The sequence below is a fragment of the Rattus rattus genome, chromosome 18 (genome assembly GCF_011064425.1).
Source record: "Rattus rattus isolate New Zealand chromosome 18, Rrattus_CSIRO_v1, whole genome shotgun sequence".
NCBI classification, from domain to species: Eukaryota; Metazoa; Chordata; class Mammalia; order Rodentia; family Muridae; genus Rattus; species Rattus rattus.
The window spans coordinates 26,947,154-26,966,537 of NC_046171.1; the positions used below are offsets into that span (position 1 = coordinate 26,947,154).

Below are 19,384 nucleotides of genomic sequence, written 5' to 3' on the forward strand. Positions count from 1 at the left end.
AAAGAGTAAAAGAGTAAACTGAGTAGTTACTCAATCCCGTTCTATTAAGAACAAAGGAATTTCGGTAATGACTTACCACAGCCAGGGAGAGGAAAGGTCATTCATTAAGTGCCAACAATTGTAGGAAAAGACAGAAGCGCATCAAGGTTCAGTGAAGACAGACAGTAATGCTGCCCTCTCCTTCAGCTACCTTCTCTCAGCATAAAAGCAGCCCTTTGCCTCCTCGCAGTTCCTGTTCCCAATATGGCCCTTTCCTGTAGTATTTCCCCTCATTTCCCTATCTAGTCACAGGAAGTCATGGGAACTGCTACAAGCAGAGGTGACAGAAAAGGCAACCGTGAAATCTTGCTATATGGACTCTAGAGCTGTAGCCCGAGCACAAAGCATGCCAGTGGAGGGGCACATTCACTTCAGACCTGAAAATGCACACTGTAGTATCCACTTCCTGTGCCATAACTGACATTCAAGAGCAGGCATGGAAGGGACCATGAAAGAAGGCTGAGAAGGGTTCCCCACCGGAGTTCGGCTCCTTGTCTCAGAAGCATTCTGTTACAGTAATAAATCTGAGATGGGTCCTTCCAGTCCTTGCTACCGCAAGGCCACACCCTATTGAAAGTAGTCTGTGAGAGGAGTGTCACCCAAACATACTGACTGAAAAGTACACAGAGCCACCTGCTCTTCAAAGCAGAGCTCTCTTAGTTCTCACGAGAGCAGAAAGCTGGCCAGCAAATGGATGGACAAACCCCTTCCTTCTTCCAGTCTGACTTTCACTCTTTTCTCATAGGACATGGCTGTGCACCCCATGTGTCTTAGGCCTCTGGTAACCATGGTTAAGGATAGAAGGTACTTGGTTTCATATCCTGCTCTTTGATTCTTCCAAAGAATACAGCATGGGTTGTGACATAAACAAATAAACAGGGCTGAGAGATGGCTCAGTGGTTAAGAGCACTGACTGCTCTTCCAGAGGTCCTGAGTTCAGTTCCCAGCAACCACATGGTGGCTCACAACCATCTGTAATGGGATCTGATGCCCCCTTCTGGTGTGTCTGAAGACAGCTTCAGTAAATAATATAAAAACAGACGACAGAAGGAAGAAAGGGTGACAGCCTGCATGCGTGTCTGTGCACACATGTGCATGCCTTCTGTCAGGGAGACCAGAAGAGAGAACTGAAACCCTGGAACTAGAATTACAGATGATAGTAAGGCACCTGGTGGATGCTAGGAATTGAATCCCAGGCCTCTGGAAGAATAGACAGTGTATTTAAGAGCTAAGCTATCTCTCCAGGTCCTGTCTCCTGACCTCTGTCATCGTCTTTGATTTTTTTTTTTTAATTTTGCTTGTTTTTTGAAACAGCATCTACATAAACCCTAGCTGTCCTGATACTACATAACCTAGGCTGTCCTTGGGCTCCCAGCCATCCTCCTGTCCCAGGTTCCTGAGTACTGACGTTAGAACTCTGTGCTCATCTCCGGATGCTGAAGCTACAGTCAGTGTTTTCTGTCTTCCGTGCCTTGAAACAGGTATCGTAATTTTGACATAAATCTGTACTTCTATCTACAATATGAAATTTGGTCTTTGAAGTAGAGAATGGATCCCCCTGTACACGTAGTAAGCGCCAAGCGATCCTTGACCTATGCCAACATTAGCCACTCAGGACAGAGGCAGCACAGCACCCTGGGCCAAGGCTTACCCATGGAGCTGTACTCCTTGAGTCTCTCCAGAACCTCAGCTGTGCTCAGACCCTGAGCAGGCAGGGTTTTCACATAATCTTTGTCCAACTTCAGGAATGGCATGTTCTTGACAAGATCCTTCTTGGCTTTGGTAAGCTGCTGTTGTATCTCCAAGGATAAAGAAAAAAAAGTTAACTGGACGGTAAAAAGAGTGAAACACAGAAGTAGAAAGGCTATCCTGAGACCGAGTCAATGTCTCAACACCAGGCACAACATAGGTGTTACTAAATTAGAAGGGTTTGTCTTTTTTTTTTTTAAAGAAAAACGAACATTTTATCTGTTTAGCCAGCCAGCGTGTGCAATGCCTCTAAGGATTTAAAAAGCCAGCTTTCCTCCTGAAAGTCAAAGATGCATTAAATTTCCCCTTTTTCTGGGCTGTGCTGATGTCACCAACACTTCACGGCCCTGAAGTCAGCCTAGCCTGAGTGCAGCCTTAGGTCCCCATGGCTGTGTTGGCAACAGCAATACTGTGATTGATAAAGACAGTCAGGAAACAGGCCAAGCTACAGTAAAAGGGGATCCTGGCTGTTGTGCAGTTGACAAGTTAACTTCAAAAGATATTTTAGCGGAACCACAAGTATGGAGATCCAGAGCTCCCGGGTACCCATACAGGCTCCATTATTGTCGCGATGACTATCCTGCACCTCCTTAAGGTAGCTTGACCCACCTGATCCACGAGTGTTCAGAAAACCTATGGTCCTTTCTGCCATGTAATTGATCAACTACATTCTTCTCCATCCTCATTGCTACGCTTTCTGAGCCACTTCTTTTACTCATTTACTTACTCATTTGTTCAACAAATATTTGCTGAACTGTTATTACAGGCTAGGGATACAGCCATTAAGAAACAAAACAAAACAAACAAACAAACAGACAAACGAAAGAAAGAAAGAAAGAAAGAAAGAAAGAAAGAAAGAAAGAAAGAAAGAAAGAAAGAAAGGAAAGAAAGAAAGAAAAGAAAGAAAGGAAAGAAAGAAAGAAAGAAAGAAAGAAAGAAAGAAAGAAAGAAAGAAAGAAAGAAAGAAAAAGGCCCTCATCTCAGGAAGTTTATTTTTAGCAAGAAAGACAGAAAAGTTTACTAATGGTGCTCAGGAGAGAAAAAAAGAGTAAATTACGGACACAAAATGGCAGGAGCTGCTACTTCTGAGACTCTTGGGTGACAAATGTAGAGGGAAAGGCTGTGTGTTACAGTATCTATCTACGTGATACAGTGCTGTGACTTCCACAATATAGTTAGTAAAGTCTGGTGCCCAAGACCTCACACCCACCATTCATATTTTTCTCAATCCTGGCCACAGATGACCAGAATACAAGAGAAAATATTCTTCTACATAGCTTTCAGTGCAGCCCCAGGAAAGTGACCCCTTTAAAGCATGCCAGCACTATAAGTAGCAGTGTCCACACAGTACTGGACAATGTTGCGGCATGCTATGGACACAGAGGCAGCATGTTTAAAGTCGTAGAGAGAGAAGGGCATGCTGCATGCACAGTGCATGGGCAGCATGAACAAACTGTGAAAGCTGAGTGCTCATGCATAGATTATGTTGTTTAAGAAGGGGGGAAAAACACCAAAAATTTCCACTAGGGAGTATATTAAAAATCACAGTGGGTGCTTGTACTTCCCACTCCCAGGTCTCGCCTCTGTTACACTCTAAAATTCATTTTGAAATGCAAATGGTATATGTTTGTTTGCTTTCTGTCTTTTCTACTAAAATGCAAGTTCTATAAAAGGAGGGACTTGGTGCCATTCAACACTGTTTCCCTAGCAAAGTAGTAAAAAGAACTCAGACTGAGGAAGTGCTTGATAAACGTGTTGAATAAGTAATGAGGCACAAATGCACATGTGTATGCACAGTAACTTCCTGTCTCCAAGCCTCAGATCTGCTTCTGAAAAATGAAGGTCTGATTTGATTACATGGCCTCAATTCTATCATTTCAAAAATTTAGGAATGGGTTCTAGAATCCTAGCATTTATTTGTCTCAAAGTTTTGAAGGGGCTAGGAGTGCAGCTCAGCAGTAGAGTACCTGCCCAGCGTGTCTGAGGTCCCCATGACCACCACCGATATCACCACCACCACTGCCACCACCATGACATCAATACCACCACCATCATCACCACCAAACCTCAACAGAAGGAACCTTTTTACAGACACTAACAGTCAAGTGCCTGCCTAGCATTGGTGAGGTTCCAGATTCGACCCCCAGTATCACCACTACCACCACCAAAGAAGGAATGTTTCTTTGGGAATGGGGCTCAGTGGTATAGAGGTACCTCATTTGATCCCCAACTCTGCAAAAAAAAAAAAAAATCAACCAATCTATATCAATCAATCGGTCAAATCAAATCAGTCTTAAAACTGAAGGAGAAAGGTGGAGATATTAAAGTATCAGGGAATACTAAGGAAGTGCCCGCTCTCCTTTGTGTCACAGCCTAGCTTTTACAGTAGCCTCCCTCCCCACCCCCACCCCATTCACCCCGCACTCCCAACCCCCCACCCGATTCCGACTCAGAAAGTTTAGGAAAAACCTCAAAGTAAATAAAGCTGGGAGAAGCCAGAGAGAAGGTGAGAGACAGGTCAGAGCAGGGCACTGGGGCTTTGAAGACACTCAGGATTCATAGGCCTTTCTTATACCTTGTAAGGAGCCTGTCCTGCTTATCTCCCCCTTGATAAAGAACCCAGCCCCAAGGAGAGGTATCTTATCCCAGAATGATAGCAAAGGGGACAGACACAGTGAAGAGAGCAACTCTGCTGTAAAGAGGAGCAAAGAGCAAGAAAACAGCTGTTATCTTTAAGTTTCCGATCCTGGAATCAGGAAACTATCCCCAGAGGCCTACCTGCTTTTGTGAATAGAGTTTCCCTGGAACTGGCAGGTTCATTCCTTACCTATGTTCCTCCTGCGTGGACCCAGAGTAGACAAAAATGTTTCCTATCTGCCTCTTCACAGAAAGTCTGCCAACCCATGATTTAATCCCCAGATGAATATCTAAATTCAGTTCAACCAAATATTGTTGTAAAGCACAGTAACACTTCGATTGGGTTTTCTAATTTCAAGTTACTCCTTAGCAGATTTCTCATCTGGAGTTTGGCCAAATATGTTGCAGAAAGTTCTAGCTAAGGCTTAGCCTTTCCAACCTTTTAAGCCGTATCTACTGTTGGGCGGTCCATACTGTGCCCCAGGAGTGTTTTACGGCAGCCCAGACGGCCTGCAGACTCCAGGAGCCTGCTATCAGGGTTGTCACAACCTAAGCAGATTCCAAACACTGTCACATTCCCAAGTATGGCAGACAAAAATCATTCCTCTCCTTTGAGAATACCGATCTAGCAACAGGAAGAGGAGGTAATACACCCCGAACACGGAAAGAGATTGCACCTACCTTACGTCCAATAAATGGCATCTTCCTTATAAGCCTAAATAATTTATTTTTAAACCGAGACCATAAACCTACAAGAAACAAATAGTTCTGTAAGTCACATGAAATTCCATGAATATAACCTACCAGTTAACAGGCAGCAACCAGGGGTTGGGGATTTAGCTCAGTGGTAGAGCGCTTGCCTAGCAAGCGCAAGGCCCTGATTTCGGTCCCCAGCTCCGAAAAAAAGAAAAGGAAAAAAAACAACAAAAAAAAAAAAACCAAAAACAGGCAGCAACCATTCAGTTGTCTCTTACAACTTCACTTCTTCCACAGGGAAAGTTTTTCAATTTTTTATAAAAAAAAAAACAAACCTTTTAGTTTTTGAGTAATGTATTTATGTGGCCCAGCTTTTCAGTAGACAGACACATATGGTAATGTCTCTTCACCCTCATTTCCTCCCACCCGGATCTCATCCTGCCCTTACATAAGGTTTGTCTCCAGCATACACTTCCAGAGTTTGATGCATCTAACCAGTAACAGCAAAGACAAACTCTCGTTCCTTTCTTCCTTTTACTGAAGAGGTAGTATGGCGTAGTACTACACTAGACCTTGTTTTTCCACTCAGAAATAGTGAAGATTAGTATTTCCTCATTCACTCCTGTCTGTGTGTACAAGGTAAGAGTAGATGTGTGCCCCTGCCTGTTCATGTACATGCCAGTGTACACACATACACGTGTACATTCCATTAAAGAAAAGTTTCGTAATCTATTAAACCTCTCCTCACTGAAGGACATATAGGTTCGTCTTGATTTTTGCTGTTACAAACCATGTTAAAAATGTTTTAATACATGGTGTAGTATAGCCATATAATAAATTCCCAGAGGCAGAATTGCCACATATTCCAGAGTTCTTGACCTTCCCAAGGTTTCCAAATGTCCAAATGTCCTTCTGTCCCCAAAACACATGTCTGTCAAACAACCCTGACCCAGACAGCTATTGTAGACCTAAAGGAAGTGTGAAAACAACACACGTCAGAGTCTGCTTCCAGGCAGTTACAAAGGACAAAGAATTCTGATCCTGTCAACTGCAGTGATTATAAATCAACGAGTTGGAAGGACACTTGTGCAGAATGCACTGATCCCAGCAGCGGCATTTTAAGGCTGGGCTAGAAGGCATAATCTATGACAGGCATAAAAGGCAACCAAGAACTGGAGAACTAGAACTTGTTCAAGGCACAGTTCAGAGCAGTGAGAGTGTAGTCTAGGAGTCCACACTGCCTCAAACGCACCATCGAGATTATTCTGCTATCCAGGTCAGCCTAGTAGACCCCAGACCAACTTTTCTCTGAGGCATGAACTGAATAAAGCACTGTTGCTGCATTCCTCAGGGATCTGGGTGGGGCCACTCCTAACGGTGGTACACACAGAGTGTCTACTCCCCGGCTGGCACTCATCAAGGCCTGCCTGCGTCCTGGCTTCATTGTGCTTGCTTAGGTAGCACTGGCCTTCCACTGCTGCGTCCCATCAACACTGTAAATCCTGCTGTGGCAGTCTGAATAGGAATGGCCCCACAGACTCATGTGTTTGAATGCTTGGCCCACAGGAAATGACATTATTAATGCGTGGCCTTATTGGAGGAAGTGTGTCAATGTGGGGGGGCGGGGGGGGCTTTTAGGTGTCTTGTGCGTAAGCTATGCCCAGCATGGCAGTTTCCTGCTGCCTGTGAATCAAGATATAAAACTCTCAGCTTCTTCTCCAGTGCCATGTCTGCCTGCAGGCTGCCTTACTTCCTGCCGTGACAGTAATGGACTAAACCTCTGAACTGTGGTCATGGTATCTCTCTCTGCACGGCAATAAAACCCTGACTAAGTCAAAAGCTGGTACCAGGCACTGGGGTAGTGCTGGGATCGGCTTGGCCATGCTTTTGTTAGAGGAACGTGCATTTGGGACTCTGAATTAGAAAAGCAGTTGAACACTTTAAGTGTTGCTTGGTGGCTCCTACTAGTAGAGCTTGGGAGATAGCGGTGCTGAGATGATTTGAACTGTGGGGTCCTGGCTCAAGAGGTTTTAGAGGAGAAGAATGTTGTATGTGGCCTGGTGACTGTTCCTGTGACTATTTTGATGAAATATATGGCTGCTTTTTGGCCTTGCCCGAAGATTGAGGCTACAGTGAAGAGATTTAGATGAACTGAATTGGTGAAGGAAATCTCAACACAGTCTAGACTAAGACTCTGTCACGTGGTTAATAGTGTCCACCCTTATGAAGAACATTTTGATGAAAAGAAATACTACAAAATGCATGGTTCAAGGAGGAAGGGGGCACCAGGAAGTAGAAGAACTAAATCCTGTGTCCATATTAACATATTAAATGTAATAAGGGGGGTGGTGACCTCAGAGCATGCTTCAACCCAGTTAAGCTTCCATCTTGCAAAAAGGGATTAAAGAAGTTTAAGTTCAGGTGTGGTGGTACACACCTTTAATCCTAGCACTCAGGAAACAGAGGCACTCAGATCAATGTCAGCCTGGTCTACAGAGCCAAATTTCAGGACAACCAAGCTTATGCAGTGAAAGAAACCACTGAGAACAGAGAGGTGGTGAGGGTGTAATTGAACAAGGGAGCCATGTTTCAGCCCCACAAGCAGCAGAACTTGGCAGCTTCACCTAACATGGTTCTGGCCTTAGAGTCAAGAGAGAAGAAAGGGGTTATGGAACCTTCCTCAGAGACTAAGGAAAGCTGCTGAGGCCAGGCATGCAGTGCAGTGGGGGTGCCCCTGCATGGAGACCAGAGAAGACAATGTATGAAGCTGTGAAGGTGAAACCTGGGTTGCACTGGAGACCCAAGCCAGGGTCGTGCGATACCTGTCCAGGGAGTGGAACCAGCCCGAAAGAAAGAAGCATGTTACAGCCAACAAAGCTGAAAGGAGTTGGAGACCAGAAGAGCACTTCGACACAGACATGGAGACGCAGAGCCAGCTCCTTCTCAGTCCTGCTTGGGTTTAGTGTTTCTTCACTATGTTCCCTTTCAGAATGGTAATGTATGTTCTGTGCCATTGCATGTTTGGAAGTATGTAATCTGCTTAGTTTTGATTTTACAAGGGATTAGATAAGAGATTGAATGAATCAGGGAAGAGACTTTGAACTTTAGACTTTTAAGCAAGTCTGAAACTGTTATAGTCTATAGGGACCTTTGATGCTGGACTGAATGCATTTCTGCATTACAGAATGGCTATAAGCCTATGGGGGCCAGGGACTGGAATGTGACGGTTTGAACAGTAATATCACTTATAGACTCATGTTTGGTCCATAGGTGCAGTGGGGGTGTCCCTCAGGGTAGTGGCACTATTAGGAGATGTGGCCTTGTCAGAGGATGTGCCACTGTGGGCTTTGAGGTGCCCTCTGTTCAAGCTATGCCTGGTATGGCAAACAGTCTCCTTTGCTTGATACAGAGTTCTCTGGTGTCCCCTCCACACTGTCATGTAGGGTAAGTGCCTGGCTTCCTTTGCCCTAGTCACTACTCTGCTTGGTGAAGGAGGGGCCCAGGCTGAGCCTCTGAGTTGGGGAACTGGTCAGTAAACCCAAGCATGGTGGGAAGCTCCTTCTCCAGCACCATGTTTGCCTGCATGCTGCCATGTTTCCTGCCATGACAATAATGGACCAAACCTCTGAAACTGTAGGCCCAGCCCCAATTAAACGTCTTTCTTTATAAGAGCTGCCATGTGATGTCTCTTCACAGCAATGAAAACCCTAACTAAGACAGCTGGTGACAAAACCACTGAGCCCCAGACTATGATGAAGCAACAAGAAAAGAGACTGAAGCCACTCATTTGTGGGCAAAATTTTGTTTTCAGAATATTTTCTTCTAGACAATGTAATATAGAATTAAATCTTTTCACACACACACATTCATACATACATAATAAATAAAATAAAGAATTTAAAATTTCTTTCTAAGTGTGGCGGCATATGCTTTTAATCCTAGAGCTTGGGAGGAAGCATAGGAAGGCAAACTCTGTGAGGTCAAGGCTAACCTGGTCTACGAAGTGTGAGTTGTAGGCCAGCCAGGGCTACATGAGACCCTTATTCTACATAAATAAACAAAGTAAAAATTTATTTTAACACATTTGGGGGAGGGGTGCACATGTCATCTGTGGAAGTCAGAGAACAAGCCTTTTGACAGGATTAAGTTCAGGAGAAGAACCTCTCCAGAGTGGGCCACACCTTCAGCACCTAGGGAAAGACAAACCTGTCTTTTGCCAATCCTTCTCAGCCACTGGAACCTAGAGTCTTTGGCTCTCCACGGTGGACTAAGGCCAGTGGCTCTCATGAATCCTCTAGGCAGGCTGTGAGTACAAGACTGGGACTGCTGAAAGACCGAGCTTGAGACTGAACGGCTACTAGAGTCTCAGCTTTCCAATACAAAGACAGTCATTACTAGATCTACTAGCTGCCTGTCACCTAAGCTGTTCCAGCGAATCTTTCATAATATGTATTCATTTTGTTGGTCTAGTTCCTGTAGGAACCCTGACTAGTATAACTGGTATACTCTAGTGGCAAGATTTTAATTGGTCTCAGTGGCTTATTCATATTGTATAAAAGTTTCCTGGGGTTGGGGATTTAGCTCAGTGGTAGAGCGCTTGCTATGCAAAGCTCTGAAAAAAAAAAAAAAAAAAAAAAAAAAAAAAAAAAAAAAAAAAAAGTTTCCTATGGTGAGCACAGGCTGCTTTTTTAGTAAAAGTATATATTAAAAGCTAAAATGGGGCTGGAGAGATGGCTTAGTGGTTAAGAGCACTGACTGCTCTTCCAGAGGTCCTGAGTTCAAATCCCAGCAACCACATGGTGGCTCACAGCCATCTGTGATGAGATCTGATGCCCTCTTCTAGTGTGTCTGAAGACAGCTACAGTGTACTTATATATAATAAATAAATAAATCTTTAAAAAAAAAAAAAAGCTAAAATGACTTGAGTTCAACCGACACAGACTTAAATAGAATACTTTACTAATATAAGGGTTTTTGGTAGTTTTCGGATGGACTACTCAGGGTCAGCAAGCAAGCACCAGCACCCAAGATGGCTGTGTTTCGGTTACAGGTTCAGCACAGTGCATGGCACAACCAGCTGACAACTGAGCTGTCTGACTGTGAAGACACAGCGGTTATGTTAACTATATTATTATATTATATTTATTATGTTAATGTTAACCAGCTCAGACCGACCATCATGCAGTACACGCATACTTCAAGACAACATGTTCTAAATAATATTTACAGTTAGATAAACACTTTAACTTAAAGAAGTAAATACCTAAAGTTAATACTAATTATAACAAATAAGTAGGAATGTCAACAGCTCTTAACTTTAGTCCGGTTTTATAAATATACAATCTTTAAATGGAAAATACCCAGAATGGTGATTTTTAGGGCTTAGGAAAAATAAGAAATGGAGACTTAAATGTTTTCTGGGCTTTGAGAGAGAGAGTCAGTATAGTCCAGGCTTGCCTCAAACTTACAATCCTCCTGCCTTAGCTTTCCAAGGGCTAGGAGTTCAAAGGTGCACCACGAGGCCTGGCTCAGGAATTGTTTATCTGTTGAAAGTTCAATCTGAACTAAAGAGAAAATTCTGAAGATAGAGACTATATATAATAATGTGAACATTAATTAGATGTGAATACCACTAAACTGAATACTTTAAAATGAGTAAAATGAGAGGCCGAAGTAGTTCAGTGATAGACTACTTCCCTGGCATGCACAAGGCCAATGTTTGATCCCAGCATGACCCCTCCCAGGCTTAAAAGGGTAACGTAAGGCATGAATGTAGTGCATAGACATATGTATATGCATGGGTAAAACACCCTTAGACGTAAAATATAAAATAAATTTTAAGAGGCAACACACACACACACACACACACACACACACACACACACACACACACACACACAAAATCATCGTTAAAAAAAAAAAAATCAGGCATGGTGATACACACCTGCACATCTTAGCATTCAAGAGGCACAGACAGGAGGACCACGGACCACTGCAAGCTATAAGCAAGCCTGGTCTACATAGTTGAGACTCTTATCTCAAGTTGAAATAAAACAAGACAAGGCCAATGAGATGGGAAAGGGAAGGCTGAGAGGGAGGGAGAGGAGGAAGCAAGAGAGAATATAAATGAATAAACGGATATGCCAGGCTCCTTGCTCACTGAATCAAACACTTCCTGGGTAAGGAGTACACCTAAATAGGCAACCAAGGCTGTAGCCACATATAAACCATAGCTGAAGTGAAAGGCTAGTCTTGTCAACAGTGAGAAAATCCAGCAAGGATGAGGAACAGAAACTAAAGACCATGTTTTAAAGCTGAGGTGAACTATAATTTGAGACAGGACAGTCTGGTCTCATTTCCACTTTAATTAAAAAGCTCTAGAGCAATGGACTTGCCTCTCGGCTGTCATGTTTTGCAATGTTCACGATGCTGTAACTGTAATGTTACTCAAATAGCTCAACGTTTGAATGACAGATTGAAAACCACCTGGCGGTGACGCACAACTTTAATCCCAGCACTCAGGAGGCAGAGGCAGACAGATTTCTGAGTCTGAGGCCAGCCTGGTCTACAGAGCTAGCAAGCTCCAGGAGCACCAACGCTACATAGAGAAGCCCTGTCTCACTCCCCACCACACCGCCCAAAGATTAAAACCATCTAGTTCGTGGGAAAACAGGAAAGCAGAAAAACAGTTAAAGTGCACCCCAACAGATGATACCACTAAGAAAGTGAAACAATGGAGAAATAGCAAACAAAAAGTGCTTGATTTTCTTCAGTTATTTATTTCTTCTCCCAAGGAAGTTACTCAAGATATAGCAATGTGGGGAAAGGCCAGGGAACGTCACAAAATAGCCACTGCTAACATCTACTACACAGATGTGAGGATAATCAAGTAGCTCCCCAAGCAGTGCCTGCGGGGAGAAAATCACTCACAGCGTCAAGTCAGTCACCTAGAGGCGTAGGTGGGGAAGGGATGGGTGTGCAGGAGCTGTTCACACCTCAGAAGTGTGAAGCCCCTGAGAAAGTGTTCTTCTTCTCAAGTCCATCTGACAAGTCAGTACTACTGTCCCTTAGCAGAAGTTAACTCCAAAGAAGGGCCGTGCGTGCGTTACTTACGCAGACATCCTTGAGGCCACTTGGTAGCCAGGTGGTGGCTTTATGAGTGCTGCTACTGCTCTTTAATGAAAAGGAAGGCCACAAATGAAAGCAATACATTCCTACTCTGGAAATCTCAACACAATTATGCTGTAGGAAGAAACTAGTACCAGAAAAACATGTACTCTGAGATATCTGTGAATCTTTACAGTAACTAATACCTAAGGAATTTTTACCCAAACTACAAATGAAAAGAAAACAAACAAACAAACAAACAAAAACCCCTCCATAAAACCATAAATAGTAACAGTTAACCCAAAAGTCCTAACAATTTCACAGTTCCTAAATTAGGGTCTATTTCCACCTAAACAGATTTTAAAAAGCGGAACCAAACCAAAAGAGATGCTTCCAACCCACCGGCCATGAATGAGACTCCTGTCCACCTTTACAGAAGGGGCAGGCTACTTACTCTCTGGCTGGAAGATAAGCTCATACACCCAGACTACCAGCAGAGTACACAGGACACTCCCCACAATGAGCTGCCAGGGCTCGTATTTGGTGCAGTACCCATTCACGTAATTCTTGGCTTTTGTGGAATATGCTTCCAAAATCTCCAAATAAGGCTCGAAGTCCTTCTAGAAATATAAGAAGAAAAACAGAAACATTACATTCAGGGACGGGAAGTCTGCTCTTGTTCTGCCCAATTCTCATTTTTCAAGGGCAAAGCCATTACTCTGATGAGGCTCCATCTCAGCAATCGTTTTATCGCCTTCTACGCCCTCAACTTTACATACCAGGCGCTCCTGCCTGACAGTGCCGCCTGGACTTTGATTCTGTGTTGATCTGCTTATTTTGTAAAATAAGAGGACTAATCTAGATCAAGTCCATGTATGTATGCCATCACCTTTATCTCACTGCTTGTACTCCCGACAGTTCCTCTGTACCCAATTCTCAAAGTGAGTACTACCTTTTCTCTACTCTTTGAACTCCTCCCTTCTCTAGTCTAGCCATAAACAGAATAGCTCGTGTGGATCCAGACTGATGATTTTTGGCACCATGAACTAATTCTGTTACAGCTACTCACCTCTGGTGCTGCGGGACAGTGCACAGCGTGCTAAGGTTCCTACACAGCGTAATTATGTGCACCCTGAAATCTGACTTTCATATGATTGCTGTATCACAAAATAGTCTTTATTGGCCAACCATCTGAAAATGTAAAAATCAAGTTCATATCAACAATCCGAGCACTCAGAGGCTAGAACGGTACCACAGTTCAGAGGCCGGCCTAGACAACATGAACTCGGTCTCAAAAAAAAAAAAGTAAAAGTCATTCTTAGTTCACAGAGCCAGATTCAACTATGAGGTTACTGTTGGCTAATCCTGCTCTAAATGCTCACTTACCTACTGGGAGTCTGTCACAGTATTTTACTATTACTGTATCCCATACAGTGTCTGAGATAAACAACAAAACTGTCACTTGTAAACTCACCAGGATCAGTCAAAATCCTTCTTGAGATTGACCTTAGGACCTCCTTTATGAACGCCAGGTCCAGGTAAATATTCTACCACTGAGCTACATCCCAAACCCTTCTTTACTTTTAATTTTGAGACAGTATGACTAAGTTGCCAGGCTAGTCTTGAACTCACTTTATAGGCAAAGCAGCTCTCAAACTTAAATCCTCTTGCCTAAACTTAACAAGTAGTGGGATTACAGAATGGAGCTACCGGCTCTGGCTACTCTTGAAAATTCATCTCTCCCTTTAAGTTCCTTTAAGTTTGTCAAGAATTAATTTGTGATAGGCTTATCACAGCCTGACTTGCAATCTGATCATCTATTTATTTCCCTGACTACAAAGTTGAGTAGGGCCTCTTCCCCCCCACCCCCCCAACTGGAGCTCAGGACTGAACACACTGAGCTAAATCCCCTACCCCAAGTAGGGCCTTTAAGACTGTCCTTTTAAGTTTGTGGGTTGGTTTTTTTTGTTTTGGTTTTTTTTTTGTTCTTTTTTCCCGAGCTGGGGACCAAACCCAGGGCCTTGCGCTTCCTAGGCAAGTGCTCTACCACTGAGCTAAATCCCCAACCCCTGGTTGTGGTTTATTTAAAGGCTCTGTTCTTAACCCTATTTACTAATCTTGAAAATTTAGTTCATTAGATCATTTGTTATTCACTCAACATTTTGATGGCACCAAAGGTGGCATAAACTTGGGTAAATGCATAGTTCCTTATTCCCAGTGAACTTATAACCTAAAGAGGGAATGTATCTACATTTTAAATTATTTTCTGTGCTTTGCCTGCGTGGGTATCAGTGTATCCCATGCATGTCTGGTGCTAGAGGAAGTCAGAAGAGAACGTGGGATGCCCTGTAATTGGAGATGGTTATAAATCACTATGTAGGCACTGGGAACTGAACCACAGTCCCCTGCAAGAGCAAAAAGTGCTCTTAAGCCACCTCTCCAGCCCCTATACTTTTGTATACATATTTTATACATCCATATATAAATGACAAAAGCCTTCAGAGGGAAATGTATAGAAAGAGGCTGATGTGTGTGTTGGGCTAGCTGAACTTGAGTCTGTAAGCCAGCAAGCAGTTCTCCTCCATGGCTTCTGTTTCGAGTTCAGGCCCTAACTTCCATTAACAACAGACTGTGGCCTGGAAATGTAAGCCAAATCAGCGATGCTTTTGGTCAGTGTTTTATCATAGTAACTAACGGAAAGGAAACAAGAACAGTAACTTTCCGAGAACTATGGAGTGAGAGTAACTCACATGATTCCAAACTTTGAATTCAAGTTTGAGGGATCGGTTAAGTGGTGTACCATTAACTACAGTAAGACTAGAAGGAAAATAAAGCTAAAGCAGTTAGAGGATGTTTTGAAAAGAAAAAAAAAGAGATGGTACTGATCTGAGATTGGTTCCTCTTGGGTATTTATTATTAAGAACATGAACCCTCACAAATAGAACAGGTAATTAACAAGTCTTTCTAGAAGCAGCTATGGACTAAACGTTTACGTTCCCCCACCAAATTTCTGGTGAGATCAAATCCTTGAGCCAGTGTTATCAGGAGGTAAGACTCCTCAGAGGCCATAAAGTCAGAGGAGCCACCTTGAGTACAACTGGTTCCCCTTACAAGAAGAGAGACTTCAGAGAATGATTTGCTCCTTCTAAGTGAGGTCACAGCAGACAGACAGTTTAGGTACCCCTTTGTATGAACTCTTTTGAGTGGCATCTCCTACAAGTGGGCCCTCGACTTATGCTGCCTTGATCTCTGACTTCTGAGCCTCCACCAGTGTCAGAGAAATAAGGTTTTGTCGTTTCTAAGCCACTCTGTTTAAGACATTATGTTACAGCATTCCAAATGGACTAAAACAATACCTTTAGTAATTGGATTACTGATAGGCAATTAACATTAGGCAAGTCTTAGGTTCCCTGAGGGCTACCCATGGAAACTACTTATCTACAACAGGTGGCCATTCCCCAGAGTCCACTACTGCTATCAACAACTTCAATCTGACAAAGCAACAGCAATTCCAGCAAAAGGCTGGGGGAGACTAAGGAGTCTGTCACTATCAAAGGGAAGCTCTGATTTCTACCAGAGACGACACAGGACAAAGCTGTGATCAAAGCACAGAGATAAACCAAACCGTGTGCTATAAGTGGTGGGACTAATTTTTAACTCACATAGAATTACATTTTAGTGATTTAAAGATGACATCAGAGGCCAATTCTTCATGGCAATGAATGAAAAATAACAGAACATTAGAGGCAAAGCAAAGAACCAGGAAATGAAAACCAAATGTTCAAAAGTCTTAATACAGTATAAAGACGGCACTCGTTAACTCAATTACAAAATTAAATTAAGCAAGAGTGTATTTTCTTGGTGACTGTGCCAATAATTCTTTTTTAAATTATTTTTAATTTTCATGTGGACACATGTGAGTGTAAGTGCCTGAAGAGGCTAGAGACATTACATCCCTCCAAGTTACATGTGGTTATAAACCACCCAACGTGAGTGCTGGGAACTAACTGAGCAAGGGTCCTCCATCAGCGCTCTTAGCCCTTGGTTACCTCTCTAGACCCAACCCCGTTGGTTCTTAGTTAGACAATGAGTCCTGTAAATTCTCTATCTCCAAAGACAGAATAATAACAAAGTAAAACAGGTTGTGACAAGTGTTTTGTAGGCAACTAAGTGATCACGGAAATTACTTTTGGCTTCATCCTAATGTCCTCTTTGGATTGCTACACACAACAGGCTCATTCCCCTATGAAGAAGCACCTCACCACATGGACAGCCCAATGAACAGTCCTGTGGAGTAGCCTAGTATTATCTCCTTGGGAAAAAAAGGCAGCTCCTTTGGGTCTTGAAACCAGAACAAGCCCCAGGTTGGGTCCTGATGCAACACTCCAACATAGACTCTAGAAACTAACGGGAGCCTTAGTGATCAAGTACAACATAAACATCCTGACTTTTTTAAGGAGAGGCCCCATGGGTTTGAAATGATATGCTGTGCTCCTAAAAACAGGTTTGTAACAGAATAAAAGGCCAGAAGCCTAGGTTTCCTAACTCAATATTCGACCCCCTTCCCTCTCTCTTGCTATTTCAGTTCTGGGGATGGAACCAAGGTCTCCTCGCATACCAGGCATAGACTCTACCACTGAGCTGCAACCCTAACTAACCTTTCCAGTCTTCTTTCAGTGCTCGGTGTCCCTGGGCAAATTGCATAACACATTATATTCAATGGTACATCCAGAGCTTTCTGTTTCTAATTTATGTTCAGGGCAGACTCGACTCTAGCTATGTGGTATCATTCACATCTAATTAAAGTTGTACATAGTGTATAAAGACCTAACTACCTACCAATATCCACCGGCACAAAAATCTATTAAGAACTAATAACCTAAAACTAGCGTTGAAAAACTCTGGATAGGAAAGTTGACATTCTGATAACATCTTCTTCAGGATGGTAGGATCCAGGGACTCATAAGAAATCAACATACCGGTTGGGGATTTAGCTCAGTGGTAGAGTGCTTGCCTAGCAAGCGCAAGGCCCTGGGTTCGGTCCCCAGCTCCGAAAAAAAAAAAGAAAAAAAGAAAGAAAGAAATCAACATACCAATTTCCATTGGTATTTATAACCTTGAGACTACAGGTGATCCGCTGTGCGTGTGGAATCTTCCACCCCTAAAAATTCCCTTTTCTGCCCTCAAAAGCTCCAAGCCCCAGCACCTGGGCACAGTCTCCATTCCCTGGTAGAGACTGCTTCATTGTTAAGGTTTAAGGACAATCTGCTTCAGTAGAGATCCGTCTATTCTTTTTTATATTCACATCGCCTCATTCAATCCCAATCTAACACTTAATCCCTATTACTGTCTCCCATAACAACTGGCTATTGGTTTTTAAATAATGGATCATAAACTAAGATTGCATGGTCAATATTAAAGTACACATAAGCTAGCTACCTCTCAAATTGCCTGTGTGTCTGAAAGCACACATCCGGCCACAGCTGAGAGTAGCCTCAGGCAGAGAGTAAATCAACCACTAACCCAGGAAGACATTCAAACGGTAACGATTTTCTTGATCTCTATATATTACTGTAAAATTAGAGTTTTGGGGAAACTACTTTCCAACAGAAGGTTGATCCTTACACCACAGTACAATGTCTTCTTTGAACGTCTAATGTGCTAACTATCTAGCATGCTTTGATGGGTTGCCCATTTCTTATGAGACAGTCACAGCCAAACTGTATCAGCCTAGGGGCATTGTGATTTAGTCTGACCTGAAGCAAAGCACTAAACCCAACAAGGGAGAACAGACTAAACCCAACGAGGGAGAACAGTTCAAAGATTTTATAAGGGGTTGGGGATTTAGCTCAGTGGTAGAAGCTCTTGTCTAGCAAGCGCAAGGCCCTGCTAGGAAGAATACAAATATGTTGGATATTAGCCTCCTATCTGCTAGAGTGCCTGAAAGCAGCTTTACCATGTTAGGAATTCAACGTTTATTCAACTGAAGTGAAATAATTGTAATACTTATATCCTTTTAGAACTCGGGTTCTGCAAGATCCTAGAATGTTTACATCTTTACCACTGAAGCTGTGCAGGGCACAGTGGCTTTGGACTGAATATGGAAAAGAAAGGCCGGTCACTTGAACTCTGTATACTCAACTGACAAGTCACAAGCTGCCATATCACAGGCCATCAGAGCAGATCGTGTCCTTGACAAACAAAAGTACTGAGATCCAAAGATCATAGTGCAAAGTAGGGTTGAGAGGGGATACGAGCCTGTTTCATTTTCTATCATCTGCCCTTCAGAATCAAACCATCCGTGGTGCAAACCAGAAGATCCACTGGCTCAACACTTGCAGTTCCCCTAGCTTCTCCCGAAATTTCACTTATCCTAATGGCCAAAGCAAGGACCCACAGCTTCACTACCCCATCCCCAACCAAAAGAGTCAACACTGCCAAATGACCAGAATGGTTATCTACACAAGCCAAGTACTCTGGGTGTGGCTTTCTCAAACTACAAACTTACATGCCTGCTACCTGCTACTAAAAAAAAATGGAATTAATTCAGAAAGTACTCTGGGGACTAGAGAAATGGCTTAGCAGTTAGGAAAGCTTGCTGCTCTTGCAGAGGAACTAGGGTCAGTTCCCAGCAACCACACACGCTGCTGCTCACAGTCATCGGCATGTAACTCTAGTTTCAGGAGATATGGAAGTCTTCTCTGGCCTCCACAGGTACACATGTGGTACACAGATATACATACAGGCAAACATCATCCAGATAAAATCTTTTATTTTCTTTTAATTATTGACTCCAAAGTCATAAAAAGTTATCATTTAAAATAATTTCAAAGTTCATCTACTTTAATCTTCATTTCAATGATGAAGAAGCTAAGGCCCCAAAACTAATCTCAAAATGTGTTTCCCCTCCGCTCAAACCCAGATAAGAATTTAACTTCTTGCTCACCACTCTCTACTAAACCAACGGAGTACATCAATATTACTCAAGGACCATGGTTCAGAATACCCCACTAGAAGTTAACTTAGTGCAGAAGACCCCGAAACATTGATTTTCAAACAGGAGCACAAGTTCAAGACCAGCCTGGGCAACTTAGTGAGCCCTGTCTCAAAATAAATTAACAAAAACAGAAAGGTGAGAGAGCTGAGAAGGTAGCTA

General features: G+C 43.0%; 1 protein-coding gene across 3 annotated transcripts in view; it reads right to left on the reverse strand.

Annotated features, from left to right (window-relative positions):
- Window positions 1–19,384, reverse strand: part of Sgpl1 (sphingosine-1-phosphate lyase 1) — a 45,997-nt gene that overhangs the window by 13,123 nt on the left and 13,490 nt on the right. For all 3 annotated transcript variants that reach the window (XM_032888239.1, XM_032888238.1, XM_032888237.1), the window contains exons 3-5: window positions 12,683–12,848; window positions 5,107–5,174; window positions 1,691–1,838 (exon numbers count right to left, since the gene is read on the reverse strand). In XM_032888239.1, the coding sequence (XP_032744130.1) occupies window positions 1,691–1,838; window positions 5,107–5,174; window positions 12,683–12,848 (382 nt within the window). The remainder of the gene's footprint in view (window positions 1–1,690; window positions 1,839–5,106; window positions 5,175–12,682; window positions 12,849–19,384) is intronic.